This window comes from Procambarus clarkii, chromosome 45 (assembly GCF_040958095.1).
Source record: "Procambarus clarkii isolate CNS0578487 chromosome 45, FALCON_Pclarkii_2.0, whole genome shotgun sequence".
Taxonomy (NCBI): Eukaryota; Metazoa; Arthropoda; class Malacostraca; order Decapoda; family Cambaridae; genus Procambarus; species Procambarus clarkii.
In genome coordinates, this window is record NC_091194.1 from 8,770,976 (window position 1) to 8,784,512 (window position 13,537).

Consider the following 13,537-nt stretch of genomic DNA (forward strand, 5'->3'; position numbering starts at 1 on the left):
ACTCGAGAAATGTAATGTTGAGTTTACCGATGAAATTAGGAGGAGGTGAGAGATGCTATACAAGGTATGTTCATTTAGTGAACTTATTGGATATGAATTATAAGGTGATTTGTTTAACAATGGGTTACTCTAGACTGAAAATGTTGTCGTGGAATGTTAATGGTTTAAGAAACCGAGTTACAGATGTTCATTGTTATGTGATTTGAAATTATATTGATGTTGTAGCCCTCTAGATATGTCACAATGGAAAGATTTATGATATTCTGGAGAAATATAAGAATTTTGCACCAAGATTGTAATTTTGTTGAATTGTCTGAATGTCAATTGCAAATTGTCTGTGTACCTAGTCATAAAAGTTGGCCGAGGTTGTGTGTACGTCTGTTAACATACTGCATGTGTAAAGGAAGAAATGTATATGTGTATCACTCAGAATGTTCGGTATATGCTTATTGTTTGTCATATATGTATATGTATATATATATATATATATATATATATATATATATATATATATATATATATATATATATATATATATATATATATATATATATATATATATATATATATATATATATATATGTCGTACCTAGTAGCCAGAACGCACCTCTCAGCCTACTATGCAAGGCCCGATTTGCCTAATAAGCCAAGTTTTCCAGAATTAATATATTTTCTTTAATTTTTCCTTATGAAATGATAAAGCTACCCATTTCATTATGTATGAGGTAAATTTTTTTTTATTGGAGTTAAAATTAACGTAGATATATGACCGAACCTAACCAACCCTACCTAACCTAACCTAGCCTATCTTTATAGGTTAGGTTAGGTTAGGTAGCCGAAAAAGTTATGTTAGGTTAGGTTAGGTAGGTTAGGTAGTCGAGAAAACATTAATTTAAGAAAACTTGGCTTATTGGGCAAATCGGGCCTTGCATAGTAGGCTGAGAAGTGCGTTCTGGCAACTAGGTACGACATATATATATATATATATATATATATATATATATATATATATATATATATATATATATATATATATATATATATATATATATATATATATATATATATATATATGACAATGTCAGACCACGGAAGAAAAAAGAAACAGGAAATTTCCTTAAGTACTTTCGTATATTAAATACATCTTCAGAAGGTCCTTCTGAAGATGTATTTAATATACGAAAGTACTTAAGGAAATTTCCTGTTTCATTTTTCCTCCGTGGTCTGACATTGTCACATTCTTAATCACGTGTTTATTTTCGTGATATACACACACACACATATATATATATATATATATATATATATATATATATATATATATATATATATATATATATATATATATATATATATATATATATATATACCTATATATATATATATATATATATATATATATATATATATATATAATATATATATATATAATATATATATATATATATATATATATATATATATATATATATAATATATATATATATATATAATATATATATATATATATATATATATATATATATAGACCAACAAAACTAAGTCTTAGTGTTTAATGTTGACCAAACCACACACTAGAAATTGAAGACGGGACCATTATCAAGTCGATTGTGATGAAACAAATCTGAATCTTAGTGTTTACTCAAAATGAGTCAGATATTCAGGGAGATGAGTCAGGTATGAGTCAGATAGCTTATGATATGTCACTAGGAGCTAGAGAGACCACTGCATTATCGTGCTCGAAAACATAATGGTGCTAAATGAATTGGATAGACCAAGAAACGTGCTGAGGAAGATGAGAGGCTACATATGAGGGGACTACAGTAAGGTGAGAGATTTTCTGAGTGAGGTCCAGTGGGGAAGAGACTGGAGGAGGAAGATGACAGATGAGACGGTGAAAGTTATAACTCAGAAATGTACAGACGCAACGGAACTGTACAGCCCTCTCAAGAAAGAGGTAGATGAAGACGGCAAAGTTTACCCTGGTTTAATAGGGAGTACAGAGAAACAAAGGAGAGGATCAGAAAGTCATAGAAAAATACAGAGCTGGGAACAGAGGAAAGTGGAGATGCGGCTCGAAGCCAGAGTCACTGCAGCAACAGACGATCGAACACCACCACCACTCAAAACAACAACAACATCTTATACTCTCATTGTCTTCTCCAAATTCAGATTGGCAGGGCACTTAGTCCCGTCGCTGCCTCTAATAACAACAACTGTGTCACTAGCTTATCAAGATTACTTCCTTACCTAAATTAATTTTGGGATACAGTTTCTGAGACCATTGTGTTCCTCTGTAACCTTTTTCAGTACCGCCCACAGAATGGGTATGGGGTCCAGAGCTACCAACAAGATGGGTATGGGGTCCACTACCACCCACAAGATGGGTATGGGGTCTACTCCCACCCACAAGATGGGTATAGGGTCCACTGCCACCCACAAGATGGATATGGGGTCCACTGCCTCCCACAAGATGGGTATGGGGTCCACTGCCACCCACAAGATGGGTATGGGGTCTACTGCCACCCACAAATGGGTATGGGGTCTACTGCCACCCACAAGATGGGTATGGGGTCGTCTGCCACCCACAAATGGGTATAGGGTCTACTGCCACCCACAAGATGGGTATGGGGTCTACTGCCACCCACAAGATGGGTATGGGGTCTACTCCCACCCACAAGATGGGTATTGGATCCACTGCCTCCCACAAGATGGGTATGGGGTCCACTGCTGCCCATGGGATCAATATGAGGTGCAGTGTAAATAAACACATCAATTCTCCAGTTGTCATCACTAAATCAACAACAACATGAGTTTGTCCTATAACAAATGGTCTCTAAAGAAGAGAAAAGATTTGGAAGAAAATGTAACAAACAGCTAACGACAAGTATAAAACAAGATGATTGTCATAGCAGGTTAGTGAAGCAAGTTATTGTTCTTCATTACACTTTAACCAAACCTAACCTATCCTATATAATGCCATCCTAACCTATCCTATCCTAGCACAGTTGTCTATGTCATCGCTCACAACTGAGTAGCCCAACCACTTAGGCTGGAAGGCAGTATGATGGTCTTGTTTCATGCAAGTCGGCGTTCAGTCCTCGACCGTCCAAGTGGTTGGGCCATTCCTTACCCTTCGTCCAATCCCAAATATTGATCCCTTCCAAGTGCTATATAGCTGCAATGGCCTGGCACTTTCTCCTTGTAGTTTCCTACCCTTCACAACTGAGTATCCTGGATTCAATCCCCAAACAGGACATAAGCAGTTTGACACGTTTTCTTTCACCTGATGCCTCTTCACCTAGCAGTAAATAGGTACCTGGGAATTAGGCAACTGTTATGGGTTGCATCCTGGGGAAGGTCAGTAGTTGGCCCAGAGGGACCTCGATAAGCTTAATAGACTTCATGTCCCAGACTACTGTGGGAATCCATTAGCCCTCTTTTGTATAACAAAGCCAATCCTTACCTAACCTAACACACATACAAGAAAATATTTTATTTTTGTTTACATCTAATCTGTGTGAGGTGTATGAGGTCATTTTGACATAATAGAGTTACCTGTGGATATCGTTTTTTATATTGCTGCACCAAACAGATCACAAGATAACAGAGAAGAATAAGCAGGTAAGGACTGTTCTAGTGTTACCTTTGATCTGATTAGGTCAAAGTTAAGAGTGAACATTGTTATTAGGCCTGGTGTCAGGATAGATCGGAGAAATCCTCACCAAAAATAATAGACAAATACTTATATAACTAGCTTATCCCAGTGCTAAGTACAACCTCGTTAGATCAGCTGCCTGTCAGAAAACCAGCATCTGTGTTAATGAGTGCTAAACCAAGTGACACCAGTCCCTTCCTCCTCTTTGGACTCTATCAAACTTTAAAACAAAATTCATTCGTCCTTCAGCAGTGTTACATAAGGGATGGACCAATTAGTACTAACAAAATGTACACAGGCAAAAGGTATGAAATTACCAGAAACCAACAGCTATGGGCATTTTTTGCTGATTGGCATAACTGGAAACCTAGAAACCTCCACTGATATCATTCCTAAATGAATACTTAATTGACTAAGTTGAACTTAACCATGTACTATCTTGTCTTTGATCATCATTTAAGTACTGTAAGTAATTGTGCCAGTATCTGCAATATTGTACCTTACATTAACTTTTCAGTCATCTCTCCATGCACTTACCCACTTATTGTATCAGCATTTTCCTTCAAACTTAAGTGAACATTTCAACTTATTATTAATATTACTAGCTTATGTTTGTAATTCATCTGATTGACTATAGCATTAAGATTTTATTTTGTATGGACTGATGAGTTTCTAAATACTACATCAGTTACATTTCAAGCTCCTATTTGCATATTATTTGTGCTATTAATATATGATATTGTAATAAAATCTTTACATGATTAATTATTTAAATTACATTGTACCACCCTTTTTGCTTTAAATTCTTAGGTACCTCATATAATAAATTTAAAATCATGATTGTAGCCATATTAAGTGTGTTACCATTCATACCCTAATATTTCTCATGCTCTGTGGGTTAATTTCACTGGGTAAAATTTTCATTTCAACCTATCATATGATGAACAACTTTCCTAAGCAAATCTGCACATCCCCTCACTTTGCCAAAACCTCGGACACTTGTTCAGTGTAGGGGTGAGTAATTTCTGGCTGGAAAGTGTGCGTTGCAACCAGAGATTCACCGAAATGAGGTTTGCTGAATTGAGATTGCATTGTACAGTACTGTACTACAAGTAGAATGTCTATTTGTCAGTTTGTCGAAGGTTGGAGGCCAGACACTTGGAGCTAGCTTCATTAAACTTTGCTGGATGGCTGGTTGTTGTTAGGGGGGACTGTCATAGGTAAGTCATAATTGGCCCCATTGCCCCTTTATAGAGATCGGCTTCCCATGGAAACCCCATGAAGTCAGTGGGGATAAAATGATGGTTGCTGAGTCTATAGAGTTTCATCACCTTTTCATAATAGTACAGAATTCAAATATTGATATGAAAAACACATGTTCTGATGGCAGATTTGCATTCTTGGGACTCCTAACTCTTAAATGGAGCAACCTGTTGTGGTCAACCCCAGGCACTGCCGGGTACCCCATCTTAATACGTGGTTGTACAGTATTAAGTATCAAGGTATCCCATGATACATGGATGTATCATAGGGTGTTGTTTTGTGCACCTTTGTAGAATGAATCATAACACTGCTCTTTTTCAAGAATATTTTGGGGATTATCTGACTAATGAACTCCTTCCTAAACTGAGGACTAGATTGTGGCACCATTTAGATACCAATCCATGGGGCTCTACAATAGTTGCCCTGCAACAGGGCAGACAGGAAGCCATTGGCTTGTGGAAGGTTCCACACTCTAACTAATAAATTTTTCAAATAGTTTTTAAACTGGATTAGTCTTGATATTTATGGCTTCAGTGGATAAGAGATTCCATGGGTTTATTACTAATCAGTGAAAAAGCATTTGTTATTTGCCTTACAGTGTGGCTTGTTGAGCTTGAAACTGTTGCACCTTGTGAGAGTTACATTCGATCGTTGAGGACATGGTCTAATTTAACATCTTGTACTTGGTTAAATATTTGAGGTCTTGATATGCTTACCTCTGCCATGTCTTGTTTGCTGAATTGTTAGCCTTGTGGCCATGATCCCTACAGTATAAAGTAGGTTAACATAGCAAGATATGTATGAGGAGCATAGTGATAATTGTTATACTTGTAACTACCTACTGGCCTATATCCAATATACCCACTATATTTTTAAGGTTTAATATTCAGATGAGTCTCTACCTTCTCCTAAAAAAGCCTTGTGCAGTCTCTGATATTGGCTGCTCAATGAAGACATGAAAAACAAGTGTCACTGAGATGGTATTGATGCATAACTGCTTTAGTATTCATTAAGAGCAAATTAAGAGAAACTCCTTCAACACAAATGGTAGATTAGAGAATGGGTAATGGGCATAAAATATAGTATATAATGTCTAACTTTTCCTTAACCAGAGTGTGTGGGGCTCCACAGGGCCCTTTTCACAGGTGGTGTGGGAGTCAACAAGAGCTGTGGGTGTAGGCTGCGCCAGGGGGTCTGACAGCCGCATGGTAGTGGTAGCGCGGTACTGGCCACAGGGTAACATCGGAGGCCAGTTCAGCACCAATGTCAAGCCCCCCACCAGTGACTGCCCCCTCACTCCTGTCAACACTGGAACACCAACCATGTCCCGTACCCGTCAGGAGGCGCACTTCTATGTCAGTATTGCCCTGGAACCTCCAGGGAAGAACAAAAAGGTTGAGAAAGAGAAGATCGTTGCAGCCCTTAAACTGCCAACCAAAAAGATAATTGGTGATGATGGAGTGTCTGGGGAAACGCTACTGGCACACCCCACAACTTTGGAAACCTTAGGCCACTCCTTCACTGTTTGTCGCAATGGCGCTGTCAGAACCTCCAAGTTGTTTCCCATCTGCTGTGTGACACCTGCCAAGACAGAAGAGCGATGGGCAACCCCTAGCACTCGCACCCAATACCAGACACAGCAGCCACAGTCTCAAGCTGACTTGGCCATTATCAGACGAACAGTAGAGGAGGTGAGACCAGGATGCACAGGCTCCAAATTAGAAACTGGAGTGCACCTCAGTGCAGAACCTTTACAGAAATATAAATCTAACTTAAAAGCATCTACTAGGTTAGGGGTCTCACCAAGACTAGCAGTTTCACCTAGATTAGGAGTCACAACTAGACTAGGAACATCGCCTAAATTGGGTGCTCTACCAAAAATTGCTGCCTCCAGAATGACTGGATCACCTAAGCTTATTGCCACCTCTCGGTTTGGCGGGTCACCTAAGCGAGGCTCGCCTAAACGCTCAGTGTTGCGACGTGGTGGCTCCCCCAAGCCAGGATCATCACCTCGTCGAAGTGCCACCTCACGTCTCCGGGCTTTGACAGCGGCTGGGGAACATAGTGTTATTGTTGCCACGCTCTAGCAAAAAACCAAACTATGCAGGACGAGTGATTGTTTTATTGTTAATACAGTATTGTTACCACGGTGGCCCTATGAACCCACAAAACAAGTTAAAACAAATTTTCAGTTAATTTCAATCACAGAAATGTGAGTGTGTGTGTGTGTGCAACGCAGGAGAGGTGCATGATGCAGGAGTGTGTGGTGGCCTCAAGGTTGTAGCAAGTGGCTCTATATACATACTACACAGCTCCCTAGTGTGTAACAGCACTGGCCTGGCAACATGAAGTACCCTGCTCACCCTGCTACCTTAGTGAGTCTGTTGCTCTGCACACCTGTAGCTGCATTCATAATGCCCAAAGCACTTATTTCGCTCATTCACATTAACATTCTATAAATCTTTAGCCTCATCAATTATGTGCACCTCGTCTACAGTTCCAGACTTGATTCTTCAGTGTCAACAGCTGGTGCAGTGTGGGCAGCTGGTGCAGTGTTGGCAGCTGGTGCAGTGTAGACAGTGCAGGTCAGTCCTGTGGTGCTACATGGGCAGTGTGTATCTGTGTAGGGTATAACTAAGTCAAGGTTTGTAGGTCCCATTCCAGCTCAACAAATGCGCTTATGACCCATTACATTCAAGACAATCAGAACCCTTCCAAAAAACAAGTTTTGAACGTTAGCCATTCTTGCAGCCGTAATAATTAACTATAAAAAACTTGCCCAATTATCCTGTGGTCTTATAAATTTCAAACTCTGCATAAGATCAATTGCAATATACTGGATGTCCTTGGATGTAATGTCTATGAGTCGTGAGTGTGATTTTGAATATATCAGTAAGTGATAAACAAAACGTGGTAATGAACTCTCTTGTCTGATCATGCAATTTAAAAGTGTGACATGACTCAGTCCAGGAGTTGTAACATGTTAGTGCCAAGATAGGATAAGTTCCTCTTGACTTATTGTGCTAAAAATAACAAATTGTGCTATTTTCTTAGTTTGGCCTTAAGGCTTCGTCAATCCCCGCAAGCATCACCACCACATATTTTATACATTTTTCTTGTTTGACCCTAATTGACTCCATTCCCTTCTCACCCCACCTCGCTAACATATCACAGAGCAATGCTCCCATTGGAGCCATCCTCTCTCGCTCACCTACCCTTTACCTTGAATCTAGTGGGGACCACCTTGCTGATGGCACTCTGGGGACTGACCTTATTAAGCAATATTGTGGTAGCTGATTTGGCTGATCTTATTACAGGATTCTGTTGAGAGGCTGATTTGTCAGTGAGGGATTAGAGAGGAATTTTTGAGTTCGAGGGTTTTGGGATGCACATTAAAACGAGTTCTGTGGGAGACTGACTTCATTCGAAGCTGTAGTGGGTACCTTGATGAGGGGACATGTAGGGATTGACCTTGTTGTGGGGAGGACTGACTTTACTGGTGTCTTTTCCACTGGGTGGGGTTCCAGGGTGTGACATGACTTGGACTTATCATAAAAGGGGGTTTTAGGACCGAGTTAATAATGAGGATAATCCAGAGTACTAGCTAAGTGGAAAGTAGAAGTTAGGAAGATTGATGGATATGACCAGCTGATGACCAAGAAAGATAGATGACCTGGGTAGGTAAATGATTACCAGGAAAGGTAGACAGATGCAAGCACAGAAGAGGAAAGGAAGCTCATAATTAAGCAATGGAATAAGAAACATGTGAAAAAGCATTAGAGAGGCAAAACTTACGGAATGGAAAGATTAATATTTTAACCAAAGATAAAGATATTATATGAGAATAACGAAAAGTATAGATCATTCGCTCAGATCATCAGGAATTTGAGTTTGGACCCCAAAAGTATTAGACTGTCGTCTCATACTTTTGAGGCCAGAGTTGGATTCCGTGATGGTCTAAGTTAATGAAATGTTACTACCCACGCTATTGTGGATTGTGTCTTTAGCGATATACAGTATTAATCACATCAGACTAATAGGGATTAAAATAGATCAAAGCCACAGCCAGAAGTTTAAGATATAATAACTTCAATCCTCAAATGCCCATATGTAGTGCATATTACAAGGCCAGTCACTGCAACACTTGCTACATAGGCAACTATTCTTAAGTCCACACCTTCACGCAAAGCCAAAATTGCACAAGTAGGAAAGGTTAGAATAAGATTTTTAGATAAAACACTGAGGACAGTTTTGCGAGATTGGTCCGTTAATTCGGAAAATTACAAGTTGTGATATTTGCACAAGTAATTGTCTGGCTCTCAGTTAAAATCATGGTGGTCTGAAGGAAATATACCTCCATTGTTGACCTGTCTGTGATGATGGTCTTTTGTCAAACCCAGAAAGGTATAAAGTCTTTAAAATGTTATCTATCAGACAGATGAGCTATGTTTCAGCTTCATATAAGAAACTTTGGTAGCACATCTATATAATTCAGTATATTACAGTATACTGTGTATGTATGTATGTATGTATGTATGTATGTATGTATGTATGTATGTATGTATGTATGTATGTATGTATGTATGTATGCATATATATATATATATATATATATATATATATATATATATATATATATATATATATATATATATATATATATATATATATATATATATATACACACATATATATACACATATATATATACATACACAGTATATGTAATTATATACAGTATTTATTTATTTTTCATTTGTACAAGTATTTTATGATTTATCAAAAATTTCCTTTTTTCCTTTTAACTGTATTTGATGTCTTAGCATAACAGCCACAGGGTTTTTTGTATATTTTCTAATACAATATAGTATTTCCTTTAAGAATAGTTTACCCCCTAATAATAACATATATTTATAACATGAATTTGTAACTTGCACCTAGTTATACCTAGGTTAACCAGTACTGGGGTACTGAGAACAAATCAGCATGTTTTAGTAAGTCAACAGGTCAGGTTTCTAAGTTTTGACTAGTATTAAATACAAGCCTTATGTACATTACAATGATAAACTGTCATTTCATATCAGAAATTTTAGTAAAAATTTATTTAAGAAAATTTGGCTTGTTAGGCAATGCTGGTTACTAAGTTCAACACACACACACACACGATATATTATATGATATATATTAATCTCCATGCATATATAAATGTGTGTATATATACTCATCGCACACAGAGTAATGCCCTTCAAATTGATCTAGATAAAATAAATGCTTAGAGCGTCAAGTGGCAAATGGTATTCAATGTGAATAAATGCCATGTTATGGAATGTGGAAATAGAGAACATAGAGTACACAACTTACAAATTATGTACACACAATGTGGAAAGGAATTACAGAACTCTAATGAAGAACGAGACCTAGGGTTTTTTTTTGGGGATAATAAGCTGCTGCCAGAGGAACACACAAAGAACATTGAGAGAGGAGCGTATGCGTCACTTTCCAACTTCAGGCTTAATTTTAATTATATGGATGGTGAAATACTAAAGAAACTGTTCATGACTTTTGTGAGACCAAAATTGGAATACAGTATACATTAGTTTTATGGTGCCCAAATCTCAAGAAGCACAAAAATAAACTGGAAAAGGTGCAGCAGCATGCTACAAAATGGCTTCCAGAGCTGAAAACAAGAGTTAAAAGGAGAGACTTGAGGTGTTAAATAATGCCAAAACTAGAAGATAGAAGAAAAAAGAGGTGATATGATCACCACTTACAAAATACTAACAGGAATAGACCAAATTAACAAAGAGGAATTCCTGAAACCAGCGACTTCGCGAACAAGAGGACATATATTCAACCTAAGAAAACAGAGGTACAGTATCAAAAAATATTAGAAAATTTTCTTTTGCAGACTGGTAGATAGGTGGAACAAACTATGTGAGAAGGTGATGTAGGCCAAAACCGTGGTAAGGGTAGTTTCAAAGCATTATACGACAAAGAGTACTGGGAAGACGGGACACCATGAGCCTAGCTCTCATCCTGTAACTACACCTAGGTAATTACAGTCACGTAATTATACACACACACACACACACACACACGTCCTCGCAGCCGAGTGGACAGTGCTCTGTATTCACCTAGTTGGGCTTGCAGGAGTTGAGCTCTGCTCTTTCAGTCATCCTCTCAACTGTCAATCAGCGATCATCCCCCCCCCCCCACACACACACACACGACTTTTCACGACTTTTTGTTAGGCCAAAGATAGAATATGCAGCGGTTGTGTGGTGCCCATATCTTAAGAAGCACATCAACAAACTGGAAAAGGTACAAAGACATGCTACTAAGTGGCTTCCAGAACTGAAGGGCAAGAGCTACAAGGAGAGGTTAGAGGCATTAAATATGCCAAAACTAGAAGACCGAAGAAAAAGAGGTGATATGATCACTATGTACAAAATAATAACAAGAATTGATAAAATCGATAGGGAAGATTTCCTGAGACCTGGAACTTCAAGAACAAGAAGTTGTAGATTTAAACTAACTAAACAAAGATGCCGAAGAAATATAAGAAAATTCACTTTCGCAAACAGAGTGGTAAACAGTTGGAACAAGTTAAGTGAGAAGGTGGTGGAGGCCAAAACTGTCAGTAGTTTCAAAGCGTTATATGACAAAGAGTGCTGGGTAGACGGGACACCACGAGCATAGCTCTCATCCTGTAACTACACTTAGGTAATTACACACACATACACACCCACCCTTGACTGTGGTCATAGTGCTAAGGGCTCGGGTTCCATTTCCAGATGAGGCAGACATAAATTGGCAGTGTTTCTTTCACCTGATGCCTCTGTTCATCAAGCAGCAAATAGGCACCTGGGAGTTAGATAGTTACATCCTGGATGTGTGTGTGTGTGTGTGTGTGTGTGTGTGTATACTCAGTTGTGCTTGCAGGGGTTGAGCGTAATTGCCTGTGTACTCACCTAGTTGTGCTTGAAGGGGTTGAACTCTGGCTCTTTGGTCCCACCTCTCACCTGTTAATCAACTGATGTACAGATTCCTGAGCCTACTGGGCTCTATCATATCTACATTTGAAACTGTATATGGAGTCAGCCTCCACCACATCACTGCCTAATGCATTCCACCTGTTAACTACTCTGACACTGAAAAGGTTCTTTCTAATGTTCCTGTGGCTCATTTGGGTACTCAGTCTCTACCTGTGTCCCCTTGTTTGTGTACCACCCATGTTAAACAATTTTATCTTTATCTACCCTGCTTCCTGGGGAGGTTGTAACAAAAAGGAGGCTTGGTCGAGGACCGGACTGCAGGGACGCTAAGCCCCGAAGTCATCTCACGATAACCTCTCAAGATAACTTTGCCGATTCCTCTTAGAAATTTGTAGGTAATAATCATGTTTCCCCAAGCTCTCCTATCTTCCAGTGATGTTAGGTGCATTTCACACAGCCTTTCCTCGTAACTCATGCCTCTTAGTTCTGGGACTAGCCTAGAGGCATACCTCTGAACTTTTTCCAGCTTAGTCTTGTGCTTGACAAGGTACGGGCTTCATGCTGAGGCCGCATACTCCAGGATTGGTCTTACATATGTGGTATACAAGGTTCTGAATGATTCCTTACACAGGTTCCTGAAGGCAGTTTTGATGTTCGCCTCGCATACGCCGCCGATGTTATTCTTTTTATGTGGGCTTCATGAGACAGGTTTGGCGTGATATCAACTCCTAGATCTTTCTTTGTTCATTTCATGAAGGACTTCATCTCCCATTCAGTGTCCTGTTTCTGGCCTATTTCCACTGCCTAGTTTTATTACCTTACATTTATTCGGGTTGAACTTTAGTAGCCTGACTATGGCTCACTGCTTTCTTGTCTCACTAAGAATCTGTCTATAGACCCTTTTTTCCCTACGTTCTAACACTTGTCTGTAGTGAGACATCACCTTGTCATTAAAAAGGTTAATGCAATGGCCTGCTACAGCTTTATTTGGGTGAGTCTTTTCAGCAAAACCTTACAGTTCTTCCCATTACATATCATGCCATGAGAACCATGATGTGATATATAATAACTTTTCAGTTCAGAAGCCAAAAAAGCAGAAAAAACAGTATACCGGTACTGTAATTCTTCACAAGGAATTTAAGCGCGGTCGTCACTAGGCAGGATACACTGGTAAACTAAGTGTGCCTCACCCCGCATCCAGTAGAACCCACATACCTGACCCATACAAGTACTGTATCAACAAACAAGTTGTACTCTTTAGCAAACGTACACCAGCTCAAATTTTATAACGAAATTGACGTCATACACCGAAAAATTCATGCTCTGGGGCATTCATAGACCAAGGTTCCACTGTATATATATAAAACGTATGTGTGTGTGTTTGTGTCGTACCTAATAACCAGAACCTCATTACTTTATTACTTGTCCTAGTATGCAAGGCCCAGTTTGTCTAACAGACAAATTTTTGTTATTCTCAAATATTTCTTTTCAAATTGGTTTATTTAAATTATTATTATGATTTTATATTAATATGAATTACTGACTTAGTTATGTTAGGTTAGGTTAAGATATGTTAGGTTAGGTGGGTTAAATTAGGTTTTATCAAATTTCTTTGCTAATT

At 38.6% G+C, this 13,537-nt stretch overlaps 1 protein-coding gene across 2 annotated transcripts in view; it reads left to right on the plus strand.

The window, feature by feature from the left end:
• Nucleotides 1-9,440, plus strand: part of LOC123770179 (uncharacterized) — a 101,990-nt gene extending 92,550 nt beyond the window's left edge. For both annotated transcript variants that reach the window (XM_069301353.1, XM_069301352.1), the window contains exon 6: nucleotides 6,053-9,440. In XM_069301353.1, the coding sequence (XP_069157454.1) occupies nucleotides 6,053-7,008 (956 nt within the window). In that variant the 3' untranslated portion in view covers nucleotides 7,009-9,440. The remainder of the gene's footprint in view (nucleotides 1-6,052) is intronic.
• The last annotated feature ends 4,097 nt before the right edge of the window (nucleotides 9,441-13,537 follow it).